The sequence below is a fragment of the Chelon labrosus genome (assembly GCF_963514085.1).
Source record: "Chelon labrosus genome assembly, chromosome: 11".
NCBI lineage: Eukaryota > Metazoa > Chordata > Actinopteri > Mugiliformes > Mugilidae > Chelon > Chelon labrosus.
In genome coordinates, this window is record NC_140344.1 from 13,398,911 (window position 1) to 13,420,176 (window position 21,266).

The 21,266-nt window shown below is 44.2% G+C and overlaps 2 protein-coding genes across 2 annotated transcripts; both read left to right on the top strand.

The window, feature by feature from the left end:
• The first annotated feature begins 61 nt into the window (after window positions 1-61).
• Window positions 62-13,852, top strand: hps5 (HPS5 biogenesis of lysosomal organelles complex 2 subunit 2). Its single transcript, XM_084555286.1, has 23 exons — window positions 62-286; window positions 2,728-2,857; window positions 3,042-3,152; window positions 3,284-3,348; window positions 3,461-3,653; window positions 3,837-3,967; window positions 4,196-4,414; window positions 4,500-4,571; window positions 4,704-4,792; window positions 4,941-5,119; window positions 5,505-5,663; window positions 5,970-6,129; window positions 7,776-7,893; window positions 8,208-8,354; window positions 8,498-8,566; window positions 8,652-9,214; window positions 9,824-9,944; window positions 10,228-10,377; window positions 10,469-10,588; window positions 10,865-10,978; window positions 11,074-11,180; window positions 12,812-13,103; window positions 13,389-13,852. Exons 2-23 carry the CDS (start codon window positions 2,750-2,752, stop codon window positions 13,447-13,449), a joined length of 3,348 nt encoding a protein of 1,115 aa, XP_084411412.1. The 5' UTR covers window positions 62-286; window positions 2,728-2,749; the 3' UTR covers window positions 13,450-13,852.
• Window positions 13,853-15,811: 1,959 nt separating this feature from the next.
• Window positions 15,812-21,196, top strand: epx (eosinophil peroxidase; the record flags this gene model as incomplete). Its single annotated transcript, XM_084555964.1, has 16 exons — window positions 15,812-15,829; window positions 15,904-15,979; window positions 16,056-16,146; window positions 16,224-16,399; window positions 16,759-16,891; window positions 16,983-17,112; window positions 17,198-17,404; window positions 17,586-18,185; window positions 18,267-18,525; window positions 18,612-18,782; window positions 19,205-19,442; window positions 19,509-19,720; window positions 19,794-19,958; window positions 20,135-20,218; window positions 20,328-20,424; window positions 20,665-21,196. The coding sequence occupies 16 exons, from the start codon at window positions 15,812-15,814 to the stop codon at window positions 20,720-20,722; spliced, it is 2,715 nt and encodes a 904-aa protein (XP_084412090.1). The 3' UTR covers window positions 20,723-21,196.
• Window positions 21,197-21,266: the final 70 nt, after the last annotated feature.

Below are 21,266 nucleotides of genomic sequence, written 5' to 3' on the forward strand. Positions count from 1 at the left end.
CAAACTACAGTATCCAGAGATGTGGACGTGTGTTGCTTTTCTGAGTGGTTTCGGCTCTAGTTAATGAGAAACCCAAACACCCAGAGCGGCTGTGGGGAAGCCCGCTGCTGCCTCCAGGAAGTGTCCTCACATCAGCTGAGTGGAGCTGTCACGGGTCGGCCGGCTGCCGTCAGTGCATCTTGAGACCGACCCCCCGACTTTCACCGGAGGAACGCAACACAACCGGGGATGTAAGAGAGACATTTGACGAGGTTTTAACAGGCGCTAACGCTGGACTGTTGCACCGGTGAGTTAAGCAGCGAAGTGAAAGCAAACGCCAGGGTTTGAGCTAGCATGTTTGCTAACTTGTTTTTACAAATAGAGTAAGCTTGTGGACGACTCAACACCCCTCAGATTTATTTTAATTGTGTCAAACTGTATATTTAAAGTCGTGTAGCTGTGCTGTTAAATATCTCTAACGTTTCATCGCTCGTTAGTTTTGATAGAAAACGTTAGCATCAGTGTCATCGGACGGGTCTCGTGATGCGGGCTGCCATGAACTGGCTGATCGACTCGACCCTCGGTCGGCAGAGAGCAGCCTCTGATCGATAATTCACTCAGAAATCACCGTCTGTTGTCGGTGACACTCTTAAATAAATTATCTGTACAATTATTTAAAATGTATCTGGTCGTAGAAACTGATTTAAACATTAGTTGAACCGCCCGTTGACGGTTATTAACGTTAGGACATTCCATTAATTAAACGTCCGTTGGCTTCGAGCTAACCGTAGTACTGACTCAGGACCGAGTCTCTGTGTTCATTTTTGGACACACATTTGAGCTACTAATACTTTACTTGGGTATTTTTTAGTCCATTATACTTTACCCCTCCATGCCACCACAGTTCAGAGGGAAATAAGAGCGAATATTCCCTCACTTGCCAAAACATTAGGTACACTAGTGGAACTTCTAACAGTTAAACAGTCCTGCTCTAAATCTTCCTTCATTACTGTTGTGATTTTCAGACTATGTTGAAACGGTGTAAGAAAGGTGGTGATTCAACTGTTTGGTCATTTTGGAGGATGTAGTTTGTGGTGCTGTTAAACTGGACTGAATTAAACACAAACAAATGTGTTTCTATTGTTTAGCCGCCTAGCCCACTGACTAAAATGAGGTTGTCAAAGTAATGCCAGCTCTTATTTAAACCCCAGCAACCTAACTGAAGACCACACATAGATGAGTGGGGTAATGACTTCAAGAAACACTACAAGTTCTTTATTTTATTTATTTGTTTGCTTTTTTTTTTTTTGCTGTAACATGATGACTGAGAAGCTTTACAGACAAAATAATAGAAACACAAGTCAGTAGTGCCACAAACCGCAGCCTCCAAAATGAAAACACGGTTCAGTCGACATCTCTCCGTTATTTTAAACAAGAGCTGAATACCATGACCTTCACAAAGATAAGATGTAGTGCACTGGACTGTTATGTTAAAATGCGTTCAGTTTCACAAGTGTACCCAGTGAACTGGCACGCTTATGTACTTTATCCACAATAACTCCTCTTGCCGTACAAAACTGAGCTACAGCACTGAGTGTCTCAAAGAAGATGCGTGATTATGGTTTAAACTTGGAATCAGCTACATCTCTAAAATGCTTTTTGCATAGTTAAGCTTTAGTAAAGATTGTTGAGGTGACACAAATAACTATATATGTTGCTTGTACCGAAGAATCTGGTGAAAAAAAATCGAAAAATCTCAAGATCTGATGATATACAAACACCATGTGATGTCTCTTGGCCTATTTTCATGCTCAAAAATGCAAAGATCTAAGACAAGATAAGATTAGACTGTCTTCCCTCAATAGATATGTTCATAAATTAAACCATTACAAAACGCAGGGTATGTCGGTACTGATAAAAAGCTGCAGCAAAAGTCTTGTAGGACTTATTATTTTGGGGACAGACCTAGATGACCCATGAAAGTCCTTAATGACGTCAAATTAAATTGCGTTTGGTGGTACAGAGATGTTGGGAATGTCACAAGTCCCTTCAGCAGTTTGAGCGGCCTGTTAGTACACATCCTCAAACTGAAATACGTCCCTGTTACAGTAGAGTGATAATAAACAGATGGGACTAAAGTCGCAGTTGGCCGTTTTTTCCTCACCTTCTTCTTAATTGCTTGTGCCAACTACTATATTACTGAGAGGCACGTACTTTCCAACATTTAGCTTCAAAGCATTCACATCAAGATGTTTCTTTTCACACTATATGGCTGCCGTAACGGTTTATTGTTTTAGTTTTACTTCTGCTTCCTCAAAATTTCATGCAAAACCACAACAGGTAGATCACAGCCAGACTGTACTGTCTCATGGTGTATTTTACACAGAGAGGTCTCCTGAACACACAAAAAAAAAACATTTCAACAGCACTGAGGCAACATTAGAGAAGAAGATATATTTACACTTACACAAACAGGACTTATTGGATGTCTTATCTTTATTAATTTATTGATTTTGGTTTCTCTCTATGGTTGTAATAACTACAAACTGCAATGAACAGTTTTACACAAGTCTGATGGGGAGGTTTGTACAGGCTGTAAAGTGGAGTCACGACTGGTCAATTTAATCGGCTATGCTGCTGAAAGTCATGTGATGCTACAGGGCCGAGGGCCGCTGTGTGCAAGGAAGCACCCTTGAAGCCCTTCGCATTATTTTTTTGTACTTTACTGACTCACTCTTTGTCCCTCAGTTGTGTTGGATCAACCGTGAAGATGCCCCTGACACCGGTTGTGCCGGAGAACGTCAGTCACGTCCTGGCAGAGTTCGACTGCCTCGACCCGCTTCTCTCTGCTCTGCGTTTAGACTCCGGCAGGCTCAAGGTAGGGTTTGCTATCACATCATATCTGAGGCAGTGTTTTGTTAGATGACAAACAGAAGAATTATAGTTGCTTTTCATGTTTAAACTTACTGGAAAGTGAATACAGTAAGCTAAAATCAAAGAAATGTTGGTAAGCCGAAGAAGAAAAATTGACTAGTACTAAATGATACCGTGTTGTGTTGCAGTGTACCTGTTTGGCAGTGTCGAGGAAGTGGCTTGCATTAGGAACATCTACAGGAGGGTTGCATTTAATTCAGAGGGAGGGCTGGAAACAGAGGCTCATTCTCACTCACAAGGTAATAAACTATGTGGCTGAAACCCTGCTTTGACTAACGTTCATAAACAGGAACACAAGGTTGATATACATTTTTGTCCAGGGATCTGATATTCTTAAGAACTTGTCACCAAGCGTTGTTTTTGTTTTCAGGAGGGATCCATCACTCAGGTGGCCTGTTGCCCTCACGATGAAGATTTTATTGCTGTTGCAACAAGGTTAGAGTTTACTTATCAAGTAATGTTGCGTGCTGACTCACCTCTCTTTACTACTTACCTCTTTGTTGTGTTGCGTTGCCTGTATTGCTCACGGTGGTCGGTGCTCATCCAGTCAGGGTCTGGTGGTGGTGTGGGAGCTGCAGCTGGAGCGCCGCGGTCGTCCAGAGAGAGTCAGTGTGTCCTGGGAGCACAGAGGTCAGGCCATCACTGCGCTCTGCTGGGACACCAGCGCGCTCCGAGTTTTTGCCGGAGACTCCGGAGGCAAGGTGTCTTTTCTACGAGCAGGATCCTCTAAACTGGGAAAGGTAGTGACTGCTGGTTCACGAGTTGTTTAAATGCGATTCCTAGTCATCACTCTGTTCTTTGTTTCTTATTTTTTCCTTTGGTCCAGTGTTGCTCCTGCTTTTTGTTGGCCGCCCTTTTACATTTATTATATCGTAGACTATCAGGATTGGGCCTTTTTATTTAATGTTCTTTGGTGTCTCTAGGGGGCAGCATTTGTCATGTTTCCCGTCCAGACCATCACCACTGTTGACTCCAAAGTAGTTCAGCTCGGGTACCAAGATGGCCGCCTGCTTGTGTCTACCCTGAGCCGCTGCTACCTCTGTGACACAGAGAGGTGAGCCCCGGTGCTTCTCAGTCTTTAATAGTCTCTGTTTAAGGAAGTTAATGGCCAAGTTATATCCTTGACGCACAGTGTCATTTAGCAAGGTGGTGTATTTATATTCCTAGACTTACTGATCCTGTTCTTCGACTATGGATTCTTCACAAAAACATTTTATTAATCAAAACTAATTTCTTGAAACAGTCCCTTTCCTTCCGTTGATGTGTCTCCGTCTGATTTCAGGGAGAAGTTCTGGCGTGTTGGAAATAAGGAGCGTGATGGGGAATACGGAGCTTGTTTTTTCTCTCAGAACAGGGGACTACAGGTGGGTCAGCCCCCGCTGCTGTACTGCGCCCGACCCGGGTCTCGGATATGGGAGGCCAGTTTTAACGGTGAGGTTTTGAGCACCCATCAGTTCAAACAACTACTGGCATGTCCTCCACTACCTCTCATCACTTACAGGTAAGTTCTCACTTACTACACACCACCATAAAAGGCAGAGACAGAGTTATTTGAGCTGATTTGTTGTTTCTTCATCTTTCTGCAGAAACGAGCCAAATTACAATCCAATGCAGAAGAGTCCACAGTCCATCGCCTTCCCTAAGCTGCTCTATTTGGGGTAATTTTATTTTAAAATATTTTATCTTCCAATTATGTATTTGATTCTAAGCACATTATTTATCGCTAAGAGAATAGTTTAATTGCATGAGCCTGTCACCTGACTAATTGAACACTTCATCTGTTTGTGTAGAGACCAGAACCTGTTGACCTGGACTGATTCAGCCATTTATATCTTCACACCTCAGAATGGACAAGTGCTACTGTGGACTGAAGTTAAAGGTGTGTTTTCTACCAAAATACCAGCAGCTACCCTGAGTAATAACGGATCAGTTAGACAGTTTGTGTTGTAGTTTTAGCAAACATCATCCAGAACATGTGTTACTAATATATTGTAAATTAATCCTGGCCCGTTTTTTTGCCTTTGCAGATTTGGTTGATGTTGCAGTCTACCGCAGCGAGCTTTTCTGTCTCCATGGCAGCGGACGCCTCTCGCACCTCTCCTTGTTGTCTGCGGAGCGCTGCGTTGAGCGTCTGCTGCGGAGGGAGTCCTGGGCTCTAGCCGCTGCCGTCTGCTGCATGTTCCAGCATGCTGTCACCACCAGCAGGGTACAGTGGCTGCTGCCGCCGCCGTGTAGACTGTAGACTGAACTCTGTATACAGTGTAACCCGTTCATTTGAATTCTTGACATCCTGTTACCAAGGATAAAGAATATACCTGTTCACCTGAAAAGAAACTTGTTGCTCAATATGATTCTCGCTACTGACTAAGAAACAGTATTATACTTTTAATACACAAGTAATGAGGAATCATCTCAATGCTCAACATTATCATCTTCATGACTTAGCACATACCTAACCTCTCTTTACAGTCCAAAGGTTAAAAATAGATACACGAACATGCAGGTTAAAGTTTAAGTACATGAAATATCAGGCACCTTCACCAGATTCATTGTGATCTGTGTATTAATGAATCATTCCTGTTTAATTTCAGGCCAGGAAATCAATTCCCATCGACCGCCTCGAACACCTGAAGTCTCAGCTCAGTTCCAGCACACACCTGGAGCTGATTGGCCAACTGGAGGAAGTCATCGCCAAGCTAGAGCCGCTGGACTCCGCGTGCAGCAGCCGTAGAAGCAGCATCTCCTCACATGTAAGAATCTCTAAATGTTTAGATGACTTACAGTTTCAGTCAACTCATGACAGACAAAGGTCTCTGTGTCATTAAGTTAAACTTACAGTTTCATAAATATCTCCACCATGACCTGTTTCTCTCTAATGACCAGGCAACCGCATAGCAAGTAGAATAATTCTACATCAAACAGATTACATTACAGTTTGATTACAGAAAGCAGAGCTCTGTAATGAAAAGACTGCAGCTGAAGCACGCAGCATCTGTCAATCAGCATATACACATGTGACGAATGAGTATAGTGACACCAGACGCATCGTTATCCAGGAGAGTTTCAACGTCCTGGACTGTGGAATCTATCGAGTGATCAGCCGCAGAGGAAGCCAGTCAGATGAGGAGACGGGCTCCCTCATGAATCATTCCATGTCAGAGGAGGAGCGGCTCAAAGAGTTCAGTTTTGTGCAGGAGGAAGATCAAGTGGATCATGGTAAGAGGCAGCATTTGTTCTGCAGCAGTGTAACGCTGAACTGTTGGCTGTTTAAGTTCATGCACCTTTTAATGGATGTGGTTTCTGGTTTTAATAATAATAAACTAAGGGCCCGTCCACACGGAAACGCAAAAACGCCGAAACGCATAAGTTTTTCATCGTTTTGGCCGATCGTCCACACGTATCCTGTAAACACATTGCCCTAAAACGCGCTTTTCTGAAAACGGGTCCCAGGGTGGAGAAATTCGCAAACGCAGCTCTTGCGTTTCTTTGTGGACGGCTAAAACGGGGAAAACGATGACGTCATCGCCACACTCCCGAGCAGCCTTCCACATCCCGCGAGACGTCTCATAACAACTTCAACAACAATGGCGGACTACATGCTAGTTTTCCTGCTGGAGACGATGTTGAGCCCATTAGGGTTACTAGGGCAAAATATCATGCTCCTGTGCCACCACGCTGAGCAAAAAAGGCGATTTGTAAACAGCGCTCAAGCTTTATGCGCATGCTCCGCATCTTCATCTCCCTTTTTGGTGAATTTCTGAAACCGAAACAGCGCCACTTATAGGCCTGGAATAGGAAGTAGCGTCGTGCTGAAACGGATCCTTGTGGACGCGGATATTTCTTGAAACGATGATCGAAAACGGAGAGGGAAAAGATCATTTTCGTACGTGTGGACGGGCCCTAACACTTAACACACAGTATTCAGTTTTTAATTAATAATTTACTTTTTATTTAATCTGCAAATTCACACAAATACAACTGAGAAACTTTTTTCTCTCTCTGAAAAGCATCACATTGGTTTTAGCGGTGTTACTAAAATAAAGTAAAATAAAGGTTTTGTCATGATTTAGGTTTGATATAAAATATATATCACTTAAATCCTTCTGCTTTAACAGGAGTGTACTGACTTCTTATAGCCACGTAAGCTAATTCTACTAACACATGACAATAAAACATGACAACAAACCAGAAATGTGCAAACAAGTAACTCACACTCATACTTCTTCTTGTTTCTTTCTTCACTCGTTCTTTTTCTTTATCTTTCTCTGCTCTCTCTCTCTCTCTCTATATATATATATATATATATTTATATATCTGTATGATTTGTGTGAGTGTGTTTGTAGCGGAGACAAACTCATTTCACTCTGCCTCTCCTGATTTGAGTGTTAAATGAGAGTAAAGTTATTTTCAGCACCTCCAAAACTAAAAAAGAAAAAGGGAGAAAACCCATATGTTTGAATTTGGAGTGTTTTTAAAAGTGACTGATAATAATTTCACTCTGTGACTTTCTTCTCTGTGTTGTAATCAAATGTACTGTGTACTTATTAAATCAAAAATGATATGTGTGAGAGCTGTGCGTTCACTCTGAGTACTGACTTGCTTTACAAGTATAATCTTCGCTCTGCCACACTTTTAATATCAAGTTTCTTTCCTGTTCCATTGTATCACACATGAATCACCTTTCTGGTTCTGTTTTTTGTTTTTTTTTGTATCGTGCAGCGTTTGATTTACGTTCTTTCTATAGTGTTGTCTGGCACATTTGCTCCATCTGCTTGTGTCACGTCCACTGCCTCTCATCATTGCCCTCCAGCACTCCATCCATCTGTGTTTTTCCTCCAACTCTTGCCCCCAACTTTATTCAGATCCACAGAGCGGTGAGCGCGTGGACACTGAGCGATCTGAGCAAGGCCTGCCGTTCCACCTCCCGCTCTCGTTCCGTCCCAAACCCCCCCGCATCGCGCTGCAGGCCGTCAAAGACAGGTGAACAAACATGAACGTGTGGGTTTGAGCTAAATGTTAACACTGATGAAAGTGTTTGTGGTTTGTCGTTTTTTTTTTTTTTTTCCTTACGAGGACTGAAACTTCAAACTTTTAAATCAGTACTTCCCCTTTCCACTGAAGACCCACATCTGTATTTTGTTATTCTCATGTTCATCAGTGTGGGCGCGTGCGGCATTTTGCATTTCTAAGCATCACGCTCATTTGTCGTCCGGTGTCGGCCATTCTGCTCGCCTCTCTGGTTGTCGCATTGTGAAACTTACTGGTAATCGGCTGTTCAATTTTCTTTTCATCAGTGTTTCTAGTTTTGTCAAGAAGACAACGGAGAAGATCAACACTCTCCAGATGAACTCTGAGCTCTGGCAACGGCCTGAATTCAGAGAGGCCGTACAGGCTGAAATGTCATCCAGCACAGCTCCATACTCCGAGGAAATAGAGCCCGAGTAAGTACAGGCCTCTGCAAGAGGTTCTTAGAAAAATTTCTACTGAGAACAAGAGAAATTAATCCACTCAACTTTTTTATTTTGTTTGCTGTGACTAAAACACTCAAAATAAATAATTATTGTTAAATTATTTGTCCTCACAGGGTTTATGATGAAATATCCAACACAGAAACTGAAATGCAGGAACTACGATCAGTAACAGAGCGAGCTACGTAAGTATGGCACGGAAATACTTTTCATTTCATTTTTCTTTTTTTTTTACTGAACTGCATTCAGATGTTATTTTCTCAACATCAGCTCCCAGATACAAGACCCGTTGGTGCTGCTAGATCCGGTCTGCCTGAGAGAAGCTCTGCTGGAGTGGCTGCCGGTGCTGGAGCGAATACTTGGACCTGTGGACCTTGGGTTAGCTGCCGCAAATCATTCGAACGTGGAGGCACCAGGAGAGGAGAGATGGGAGAGGGATTATCATGAGGAGTCTACCTGCTCATCAGAAGAGCCAACTGAGATCGTTACGGAGGAGAAGAAAGAGTCCTCTGAGCTCACAGAAGAAGAGTGTGAGAAGCAGCTGGCATTAGACTCGACGGAGAACGTTGCTTCTAATGAGATCCCTCCAGAGCCCGTTCGAGTGGTCTCCCCTAAACCTGTACCATCAGATCTGCTGGCTAATCTCACTGAGCTGGCCACACTGTACACCGAGCTGAGCTGCTTTAGAAACCGGGAGGGACAAGCACTGGGGTGCAGAGCTTTCCTGCGCCGCTACTTCTTTCTGCTGGACCAAGAACGCGTGAGGAGAATGTGTCTGCTGTGTTATCAGGAGCAGCCCGAGATGAAGAGCTCCTTCATTGAGGCCATGCTAGGTCAGACGCTTATTTTTAAATTGCTTGATTATACAAAACCCATTTAGGATAATTTCATCTATTACCTTCTAGTTTCAGATTTTATTGTCTGACGTCACATCAGATCAAATAAAAAAGGTCCACATTCAAACGGGCAAAAGCAGGGCTGGACTGTTCATATTTGAAATCATACACACACAGTAGTTAAAAAGTTTTTTTTTTATTTGAAGTTAATTAGTTCAGTAATTGATTATATTTCTAAGGACCTGAATACTTTAATAATGAACAACACACTTCAATTACCTTCTTGTCTCTGAAATAAATCAGTGTTGCTGCTCCACTTGAATGATACAAAACACTTATTCATTAGAAATGAATCCATCTCATGATTTATACTCTTTATTTTCAGTTACTATGGTAACAACTCCTAGTAAATGTAGATCTGACTGAAATAAAGAAAGAAATCCATTTACCAGAGGAAAAATCACGTTTACCCCTCAACTAATTGTCACACAATCATGCTCATTTTAGCCCCAATGGAAACTTTAAACCGTATTCATTTTCAATTAATTGAATCTTTAATGATTTGCAAAATAAATTAAAAAAAATAACTCTTCTTGTCTTCTCTAGAGCTCACTCAGTCCAGTAAGGTGGTGGAGGTCATTCAGAGAGGTGATTTGCTGAGGTCCCTGCGAAGTCTGAGAGAGCTGCAGCCCTGGAGTGCACCTCCTCTCCTCGCTCACTTTCACAGGTCAGCACCGGTTCTTTCTGTCCAACTTCTCATCTACACATAAATGGAGTCCCTTAAACTCTAAGTGAGCTCAAAGAAACTGTCCACTAAGTCTGAGTTGTTGTCTAGCAATCAATCCGTGTTAAGTGTGATGTGGAAACGTTAAGCCTTCATTACACACAGCACATATCCAGAGAATATACTTTCAGAGATGAAGGAAACATCTTCTATCAAGATTTTAAACTTTTAAAGGTAAAAGTAGTATTGGACCTTGGTAAAGTAAGTCATCTATGTTATTTTCCAGGCTCTATGAGAAGCACGGGGAGGCAGCAGTGCGCTCGTTCTCCCAGTTCTACCCTACAGTGACTCCAGCTGATGTGATGACCATGGCTCAGCAAAGCCACTTCCTGGCATACCTGGATAATCTGGTGCAATCACGGACTGAGGAGCACAGGTACGTCTTCAGATTTATCCTTTGGTCAAATCAGTAACGGCACTGAACTGTTTCTGAACTTTGTGAATTTTACATTTGTTTCCTCTCTTAGGTTGTCATTTCTGCAGTCCCTTCTTGAACCAGAATCACTGAGACAGGATTGGCTGGAGCTGGCACTTACCCATGATGCTCCTCAGCGCTGCGATACCCTGACCCCTGATGGACAGCCCAGGTCTGATACAGATAATGTGTGGAAAATAAGGAAAAATAGCATTTTTGACAATGAATGCAAAAGATTTTAAAAATACTTTTCCAGCTTTTAAAGTTACATTTAGTTCATTCTAGATAACTGAAACTTTCCATCGACAAGATAAAAATAAACTGAAATACCATCACGGTTATATTTCACTACTGCATTCTATTTAAACCTGTTACAGGGTCATATGCTGATCTGAAGGAGGCTTTCAAAAATAGATGTAACTCTAAATTGACGTGTTTCCTGCTGCAGGTGGCATTCACATTGTTTCAGTTGGGGTTATGGACGTCTTCTGTCTCTGCTGATTCGTCTTCCTGCAGACCTGTCCTCTAAGCAGAAGATGGCAGAGACTTGCCGCAGTCATGGGTATTGCTGCTTTTCCTAGTCCGAAAAAAGTGAGTGGTGAGTAGTGAGTTTACAATGTTATACTATATAACTGTCCGTGTAATGTGTGTTTACAGGTACTGGACAGGTTACCTCTACCTCTGCTGTGAGCTGCAGCGTCGCAGAGAAGCGTTCTCCACCATCTGTCAGCTGGATGACATCAGCCTGCTGGAGGGACCTGAGGGTAAATTAAAGACAGACGAAGGAGAATAAAATTAATTTAATCCCTACCGGCTTGAGAGGAGAGTCTCTTACACTAAGTCTGTCAGGTTGCAACACATTACTGAGGTATACACCGATCAGCCATAACATTAAAGCCACTGACAGGAGAGGTAACTAACATTGACCATCTTGTGACAATTCAATGTTCTGCTGTTTTGACCTGGCATTCATGTGGATGTTACTTAGACGTGTAGCACCCACCTAGACCAGACCAGGCACCCCCACCACATAGCAATGACACTCCTTGATGGCAGCAGCCATCCCCAGCAGGATGCAGCCTGACACAGGCACACACATAAAAACGCTTTAGGAACAACTCAAAAAAACATGAAAAACAGCACAAGGTGTTGACCTGGCCTCCTAATACACTAGACCCCAAACTGATCAAGTATCTGTGGGATGATCCACAGAGGCCCCTCCCCTCAACCCATAGGACCCAAAGGCCCCCACTAACAACATCCTGTTGCTAGACACCACAGGACACCCTCAGAAGGCCCATGTCCATTCTCTGATGAGTCAAAATTGTTTTGGAGGCACAAGGGAAACCTACACAATATTAGGAAGGTGGTCATAATGTTATGCCTGATCGGTGTACTTACATACTATTGCCGATATATGTACTATACAGACTATATGCCAGTCCAGTGAACACACATACATACATACATACAGTATACTGTGTGTAATGGAGAAGACGTGGTCCTCCCAGGTGTAATCTCATCACAAAACACTTTTAGCCCGACATCGAACAATACATAAAAACACAACTACATCTTTGACCTGCTCTATTCTTATTTGTATTGTTTCACCACCAGTTGCATAGAAGTCAGTGTACATTGGTTTATTAGTCTTGGTCAATAGCATTTTATCAAATCCACTTAAACGATCTGAATCCCTCCAAATCCCTTATACAATCTCATTAAGTTCAGCTTTCATAAGTAGCTGAAGTTAGAAATAACTAAATAATCCGTGATCAGCTGTAGTTGGGTGAGAAATACACAAGGTAGCCTCATTAACGTTGTCAAACTCCAACCGGAAAGTGATCTGTTCTTAAATTAGAAGTTATTACGTGTTCATTATTGATTGATGTGGCTAACTGAAGCCGCTGAAACACACGACTTTAACTTAATACTGGTTTCACACTGTTGATCATTTTAGGGCAATTTCCTGGTTGTAAACTTGAAAAAGTTTGAGTTAACAATGTAATGAGAGATGTAAATGTCTCCTTTAGGGAGACGTTTCAGGTCCAGTCAAATTTGTAGGCCAAAAGCTATGTTGTTCTGCTTCATTTCATAATTTTCAATAAATAATTAAATGTACATGTAGCAGCTAAATGATTCTAAAACCTGAAATTAATTACCTTTACGATCCTTTACGAACAGTTACGTTAACAACAAACATTGTTTGAATTTCAGATATTTTTTTGTATCAGTACCTAAATGTGTCACGTGGTTACAAATCAGGAAATGTCCAGGTAATTAATGATTTACCCTGGAGATACTGTCTGCACTCACTGCAGTGGCTTCACTCACAGATTCAGGTTAAACCATCATCACAGACTAATGTCTGAACCGGCTCTTTGTTACTTCCCAGGTGTTGAGCCGCAGAACTTGGACGAGTGGAAGCTCCTGATCCAGCTGTCCCAGCAGTGCAGCCGTGAGGCAGCCTCAGAGCAGACCACAGGTGTGAATGGGAGCAGCTGGTCCAGTGGTTCAGCAGACTGTGGAGGGAAGATCAACCCGGAGAATCTGACCCTCACGCTGGCTCGGACAGCCGGACCTGACCGAGCTCTGGCAGTCTTGGAGGACTGCGGTGTGCAGCTGGTGCTTTCGCCCCAATCCAAGCTGGTCTGTGATCTGCTGAGAGTTGCTGAGAAGAGGCAGAGGTGGGTCAGGCTGAGGTCTATATGGCTATAAGAACGGGAAGCAATACAAATATGTTGTTAGATGTCGACCACATAGCGCAGAACAACCTGCATATGTTGAGGTTGTGACCATGCTGCTACATAACACTGAAACATCTGGGGGAAATGCCATTTTGATCCATAAGCTTTATAAATAACCTCTTGTAGAGTGCAAAATAAAATATCTGATATGTTTTCTAGTGGAAATTGAACCAAAATGTGTGAAAGATAAAGCACCTCTAGAATGAAAGATGTTTTCTTTTTCAGGGCGATGATCCAGACGATGCTCGAGCGCTGCGATCGGTTCCTGTGGTCTCAGCATGCCTAACCCCAGATGTCACCCCTGTGCGGACGGCAGCTTCTCTGTGACCAACACACAGCAACTGACCACCGTGTCAGTCCTCCCACTAACTTCTGTTGAAGCTGTGACTTAATTTATACACTGTGATATTTGTTAAGGCTTCCAAGTTCTGAAAAAAGTACTTATGCTCTTGTGAAAACAGTATTATCCATTCAACTTTTCTTGACTCCACTTATTGGCTGGATATTTTGTCAATATTCAGATGTATGCACACGTTGCAGTATGTTTTTTTTTTAAATAATTCAGGTTCATGCATCTTGTGTTCCTTATCTGGCTGATTAAAAGCCAAATGTATTAATAGGTTCTGCAATAATACAACAGTGTTCTAATTATGTGTACTGTTGTGTGAATAAAAGCTGTCTGTATGACCCTTCTGTTGTATGTTGCATCTCATTAAAATGGAAATTTATTAGACATGAGACTATTAATATCAAGATGATCAATTTTAATCAGTCAGCTGAACAAAACTTAAAAGACACTTAGTTTCTCACTTCACATGCCACAGCACATACACATAAAGGCACTTGAATGTCGTGGCATGTCACTGGTATTCCTCCTTCATGCCACAACGTGTCACTAGTATGCCACCTTTATACGGTGACACTGAAATGCCACGGCGTGTCAACTTTAGTAGGATATTTAAAAGTGGCTTATGGCATGCTGCAGCATACTAGGGACATGCTTCCTCTGAGGTGTTGCAGAGCAGCATAGTGTTGATATACATACTGCCACCTCGTGGTGGACATTGGCACTGCATTTATAGTTTTGGACTTAGAGTATTGCAATTATTTTTAATAGTTGTATACATACCTTTTATTATGTCACTAGTATCACTTGTACTCTGCAACAAAAATCAAACTTAAATGTAAATGTGCAAGACTTGATAACATGTTGACACCATGAAGTTGGAATAAATTTGTTTTGATCCAACTTTATGGGCAACAGTGTATTAACAAGTACTGACGCCCTATAAGTATATATTTGTTTTTTTCCTGGCAAGTGGCGAAGACACAGTATTAGTTCAGTTCAGGGTCAGTTCGTCTGACCTGGTGACCCAACCAGTGAGAACATACTCATGCATATTTAAATATACACAGTCCATTCATGTACTGTAGCTACATCAATATACATACATTTTTACATGTAGACAATAATACTTACATCCCCATACGATACATGAGCTTGATTAAAAGTGGTTGGAAAGTGTATGCAAATAAAGACTGGTCATTTATTATTTTATTCTTTTAGTGTCTGAGCTTTTCTAAAACTAGACCTGGGGAAACAGGTTCGGAGCCACTGACTTAAAAGAGTCCGTGTGACTAAAAGTCATTATTTATGAGGGGGAAATGTGGGTGAACTAACCCTTTATCTGCCTGTATGTCACATATTTGGTCATACTTTCGAGAACAGACGATTTCTACAACATTGTTTTTCCAGGACATACAGTAGATGATGGGCAATGTGGATAATATTAATAACAGCGTAATGAAATGGGACTGATGACCTATTTGATGGTATCACACACCTGGAGCATCAAAGAGGAGGGCGTGGGCAGAACGGATCACGGTGCTTCGCCTTTGACTTTTTATAGCCTCACACTGGACACAGCCTGTCTTTATGAGTCACATTTTGGGCAGTAATTTAACTGAGACCTTTCCGATTCTTTACTTTTTCTTTTCATCCCAATTCTTGTTTCATCATCATTTCCCAGACTTCCCTCATCCTCCAGCTCACACACACCTGTCTGCGCCGCTGGCACCGGGACGATCAGATTGAAACTTTTGGCATGTGGCAAGGACACAGGCACACTTGTAAAAAGAAATCCCCCAAAACTTACTTTGGTGACGTGAAATTCTCTTTGGCTGCTTAAAAATAATAAACCGGCCTGTCTCTTCTAATCTTCTACTAAAGTTACTTGGACATCTAATATTTGAACTGCCTCTTTGTTTGGCTGATTGGTCCACTACAACAAAGTCATACATTCTCTGCTCCCTCGGGGCAGGGATGGGTAGAGTTTATTTGAAATGCTGATTTGACAGAAGGTTTTCATCATGGCCGAGAGGACAGAAGTAAAATTTGATTTGAAAGGTTATTAGGTTGAGGCAGCAAATCCAGTGTTTGATGTTGCGTTGCTGTCACCAGAAGGACAGATAAGGGGATTCTGCACATACCTGATGGATTTGCTGCCAGTGTATACATAGCAACCTGGACACTTGGAGCTAGAGACACACACACCCTCACGTCTGCTGGATCTCAAGATGACTTACAGTGAGCCCTGCATTAAAGTCCTGTGAGTGAACCTGAAGCGATTCCTCTTGGTGAGATCTAGATGGACGCAGCCCTCATGGTGAGTTTCTCATCTTTTTTTTTTTTTGCACATTGGTTCAGATACATTTAACTCAGTTCACACTCTGGTTTCAGGTGTCTGTGTCTCTGCTTGGGCAGGCTCTTGTCCTGCTCTCCTTCCTGGAGCATGCTTCACCGAACGGCACCTCAGGTAGGATTTCTGTTTATCGCTAAGAGGTGAAGGGGACTGTGTGGCTGCTCTAACAGATTATCTGTGGTAATCTCAGGAACTATGTATCTGGGGTCTGTATATGTTGACGAGGCTCTTCAGAGGGCGATCGAGCTGACCGATGCTGCTTACGCCCGCACGACTGAAAGGTACACGTCTTCTGTTCTGGTGTGAAACAGATCTGGAAGTACACTTCTTCTAAAGACAAAGCTGTCAATGTTTCCAGGGTGAAGAAGTCTTTTTCAGAGGGCGCTCTGCGACCCAGTGACCTGCTGGCTCAGTTCAAACAGACTGAAGGCACAACCAGGACTCAGATCCGAGCAGCTGAACTTCTGGACAACACGGTGGAGCTGATCAGAGAGATGGTCTACACTAACACCATGATACAGCCCAACCCATACGGTACTGAGCAGCAAAGCAACACAGCTTGTTTTTGCACCTTTAACTCAACTTATCCACGCAGCATTTGCACGTTTTTGTTTTTAAAGAAGTTAATATTAGAACTTAATATTTCTGTCACACAGTTTTGTTGTAAACGTGTAGTTTCAAGTCATTTTCATTGTACTTTCCCACTGTGCTGGAAAATGTAACTATACAGAGGGTATAAGGACTAATTGAGCCCCCGGAATTAAGATCCTCCAATCCATGAACAGATTTCATGAGTGTACTGTAAATAAATGAAAAAAGATGTGATCAGATCTTTTTAATTGTGTGTGTCCTCTGAGTCTCGTTTCTGCTGTGTGCGTTGTATGTTCCCACAGAGCTTCTGAGTAAAGGAGATGTGGAGAATCTGCTGCAGGTGACGGGCTGCTCCTCTGTCCTCCAGACACCCAGCTGTCAGACAGACTGCCTCTCTGAGCGCTACAGATCCATCACAGGCGAGTGCAACAACAGGTCAGAGCTGACATGACACGCGTGCGGTCACAGAGTAATGCCGTTCTAAATAGACTCGGTTAGCTCTCTGTTACGTCTCTGCTCCGTTCAGACAACTTCCGAGAAGGGGCGCTGCAAACATCCCGTATTCCCGCTGGCTCCCTCCGGAGTACGAGGACGTGTGGGGGACGCCCAGAGGCTGGGATCCAAACCAGACCTACCACAACTTCAGCCTGCCTCCAGTAAGATCCCTGCAGCAGCTCTCGGGCCTCCTCTGATCCCTCAGCGGCTCTAGCTCCATCAGTCCTCACCTTGTTTGTTGTCCAGGTGCGGCTCGTGTCTCAGGAGGTGCTGTTCACCCACAATGACAACATCTCCATGGACTCCACTCTGTCCCACCTGCTGGTGGACTGGGGTCAGTGGATAGACCATGACTTGGTGCTGACGCCTCAGAGCCCCAGTACGGCCGCCTTCAGGACGGGAGCTGACTGCACCCACACCTGCAGCAGGGACACACCCTGCTTCCCCATACAGGTGCGCTTGAACATCTGCTGCTTCAGGGCGCTTTGGTTTTAAAGCTGGTTTCATCTTAAGTGAAGTAAACCATTGTATTTTTTTTAAGATTCAAATATTCCTGCAACACATAGTAAAGAAAAGCTATGAGCCTTCCATCCCCTTGCAGTATCATTTTCAGTAACATGTTCTTCTTTTCCAGATCCCCCTCTCTGATCCTCGTTATGGAGCCCAGAGCTGTATGCCTTTCTTCCGCTCTGCTCCCAGCTGTGGTGCCGGAGTCCTGCCTCGACGCCATCGGGAGCAGCTCAACGCCATCACCTCCTTCGTAGACGCCAGTATGGTGTACGGCAGCTCCTCCGGTCAGGCTTCCGCTCTCAGAAACCTCTCTTCTCCCTTGGGCTCGATGGCCCTCAACTCCCAGCACTTGGACCAGGAGCTGGCCTTCATGCCCTTCCTGCCGCGCCTGCAGGCTCACCTGGACCCCTGCGGCCCTCGCACCTCCACCGCCTCGGGGGCGTTGGAGCAACCCACGCACCACGTCAACACCACGTCCTGCTTTCAAGCTGGTGAGTGGGTGAACTTAGCGAATCCTCTGCTGGATTCGGCTCAGGCTGCTCTTCATGATTCGTGTTTCGCAGGTGATTCCAGAGTCAATGAACATCTGGGATTGATTGCTCTTCACACGCTCTTTCTGCGCGAGCACAACCGGCTGGTCAAAGAGCTGCACCTGCTCAACCTCCACTGGAGTCCTGACACCCTCTACCAGGAGGCCCGCAAGATCATAGGAGCCGTTCACCAGGTGTGAGCAGCAGGACATTCATCCCATCTACCTCTTTAAAGCGTTTTCATCACTCTGACCTGTGCTCTTTGTCTTTCTAAGATCCTAACATGGGAGCACTACCTGCCCCGGGTCCTTGGCGAGAGTGCCATGTCTCATCTGATGCCTCCCTACCAGGGTTATGATCCAGATGTGGATCCCAGCATCGCTAACGTGTTCGCAACCGCCGCGTTTCGATTTGCCCACGTCACCGTGCAGCCAGTGGTGAGCAGGCTGGGTCCAGGATACACCGCCAACTCTGAGTATCCCCCGTTGCCGCTGCATCACTCGCTGTTTGCCTCTTGGAGGGTTGTGCAGGAAGGTGAAGAACGGTGTAGTAGTGCTTCAGTGACATGTGATTTAGCGAGCTCTTCTGTTTCTTTGGTTCATGCTCTCCCGGTGTTTCAGGTGGTATAGACCCCGTGCTGCGTGGCCTGTTGCTGTCTCCGGCTAAGTTGCAGACTCCGGGTCAGATGATGGTGGAGGAGCTGACGGAAAGGTTGTTTCAGGCTCAGGGAGGGCTGCCTCTGGACCTCGGGGCCCTTAATCTCCAGAGGGGCCGGGACCACGGCCTGCCTGGTAAACAGCCTCTGTCACAGCACATAGTCGTGGTATCGCTGTCATTTAGGGAATATAAATCAGATTGACAAGGGTGGTGTCTTCTTCTCATGGGTCTCTGCCGACCTGCTGATCGCCAGAAACTCCTTTTCTTCCAGTAAAGGACTTTTTCCATTTATTTTCTGCCTTTTGAGCCTTTCTATTGGTCATTTGTTTGGTGGATAGAGTCAGGAAGTAATGTGGGGTGAGAGAGAAGCAATGGCATGACCTCCGTTTATAGGGCACCTCTTCAACCAGGTGGAACGAAGGAGGGCCCGCCCTAGTAAAGCATTACAGAGCTACTTAATGTTTTATCTCGCAGCAGACAAGGTGGTCCACTATAAACCACTGCAGGAAACTCCAGACCTTTAACCTCCTGCTCTCTGGGTCATCTCATCCATCAGGATACGGCTCGTGGCGAAGGTTCTGCGGCCTCTCCGTTCCCAACAACACGTCCGAACTGGCAGAAATTCTGGGTAACTTCTCTCTGGCTCACAAATTCCAGCGCCTATATGGGATGCCACACAACATCGATGTGTGGGTGGGGGCCATATCTGAGCCCGCGCCGCCCGGAGGGCGAGTCGGTCCGCTCCTGTCCTGCCTTCTGGCCAAACAGTTCAGAGCGCTGAGAGACGGGGACAGGTAGAGCTAAAATTGAAGTTAAACTGCCGTCGTGGGTGAAATCTAAATCTATCTTTGTGTGCCAAGGTTCTGGTGGGAGAGGGAGGGAGTGTTCACCAGCACCCAGAGGAGACACCTGCAGGCTGCCTCTCTGTCCCGCATCATTTGTGACAACAGCCACATCAGGCACGTCCCAGCCGACCCGTTCTCACGCACCGAGAGTCCAGAGGACATGCTGCCCTGTTCCCACCCGCTCATCCCCCACCTCGACCTCAGCCCCTGGAGAGAACCGGACACAGGTGATTAAGAAGACACGGCACAGTGTGAAGTCAGACTCGTCCGTATGTTGTTTGTCACTGAGCTCTCTCCCAGATCCCAGCTGTGGCCCGATACCCAGGATTCAGTCCGGCTACTCCCTGCTCTGTAACTCTGTGATTCTCTATCAGTGTCATTCTGGCTTCAAGCTGCTGGGCTCTTCATCTGTCAGCTGTGATCCAAGCAGCCAGCAGTGGAGCTCCGCGCCCCCAACATGTCAAGGTACTGAAACCAAACCAAGACCTGGTGACATGATAAGAATTGCTCTTCTAACAGCTTCTTTTAAATCATTGTACACCTTTTTAAAATCGTAGCAGACCTTTAGTCAGATATCAGCTGTACACTGTCTTTTCTAGGTGCTTTTATTTCTTATTGATCTCTTTGACCGGTCATTACAGATATCGATGAATGTGAAGAACTCCTCTCTCCTTGTCCTCAACACCTGCAGTGCCTCAACATACCGGGTTCCTTTATTTGCTCAGGTTGGTTCAGATCATTTTTCAAATTCACATAGTTTCAAGCGCTGTCAGGTAAAATTTTTAACTTCACGCCTGTCAGTTTTGATCATTAACTCCTCTTCCCGTGATCCAGAGCCCTCCACGCTGTCTGCGGTGTCTATCGTCACTGCAGTGATAGTGGTGATTGGTGGCGTGGCCGTGCTGCTGATGATCATGGTCTGTTATCGAAGGTAAGTCTCTGGAGGCGGAAATCAATAAATGTGGACTCAGCCTATAGAGTCTATACTTTTGTACTATTTTATAAAAACACACAACCTTCAGTGAGTATGTAGTGTGGAACAACAAACATGTAGTGATCATAAAGGCTGTACACATTGAGTAAAATGCTTCTTTTGTTTATTCATCTAATAAAACATAACGCTGGCCTTCATTTGAAATGAAATGTGAATAACTGTATTTGCTCCTTGCAGATATTTCCCAAAGAGAGAAGAGTTGGTCACTGCTCAGTGTTGTCAGAGGAAAAGTTAATGCACCTTTGAAAGAGTTTGGTCAATTTCTTTGTAATATTCATGTGTACCATGAAAGTGTCTTCATGTATTATACTGACAATGTATAACAACCGTATCACATTAAGGCTGGACAATGTTACTGTTTTCCAGAGATAAGAAGACAGCTTCCACCTATGAAACACAACCTGCTCACATTTTTGTCCTCCAGTCCGTGGGTGTAACTATTTATTAAGGTCTACTGTAAGCTGTACAGCAAGGCCTTGAAAACAGGAGCTTACAGAAGTCCTTTCAATCCGGAAACTAAAATCTTACTGGAATGTCTGCTCCAAAAACAGATTTTCAGACCATAAAGCCCCTCTGAGCGGGACGTCGTCTCTGTATTTTCTCCACTGAGCCTGGTTCCTGCTTACAAACCTCTGTTAGGCAACTCTGTTTGTGTGTGTCAGAACCTTATGTGTTCCAGCAGCGACCTTACCATAAAACCAAATCGGTGACGTGTCCTGACTGAAACATCTGACTGTATAGGGTTGAAATCAATCACAGCGATGACTCACTGAACCTTA

Bases quoted from the DNA above. Each gene is read 5' to 3' on its own strand.
- hps5 (XM_084555286.1), top strand. From the start codon at position 2,750: ATGCCCCTGACACCGGTTGTGCCGGAGAACGTCAGTCACGTCCTGGCA. The intron at 4,415-4,499 runs GTAAGTTCTCAC...ATCTTTCTGCAG, and splicing joins CTACCTCTCATCACTTACAG to AAACGAGCCAAATTACAATC. The intron at 9,945-10,227 runs GTCAGCACCGGT...GTTATTTTCCAG, and splicing joins CTCCTCGCTCACTTTCACAG to GCTCTATGAGAAGCACGGGG.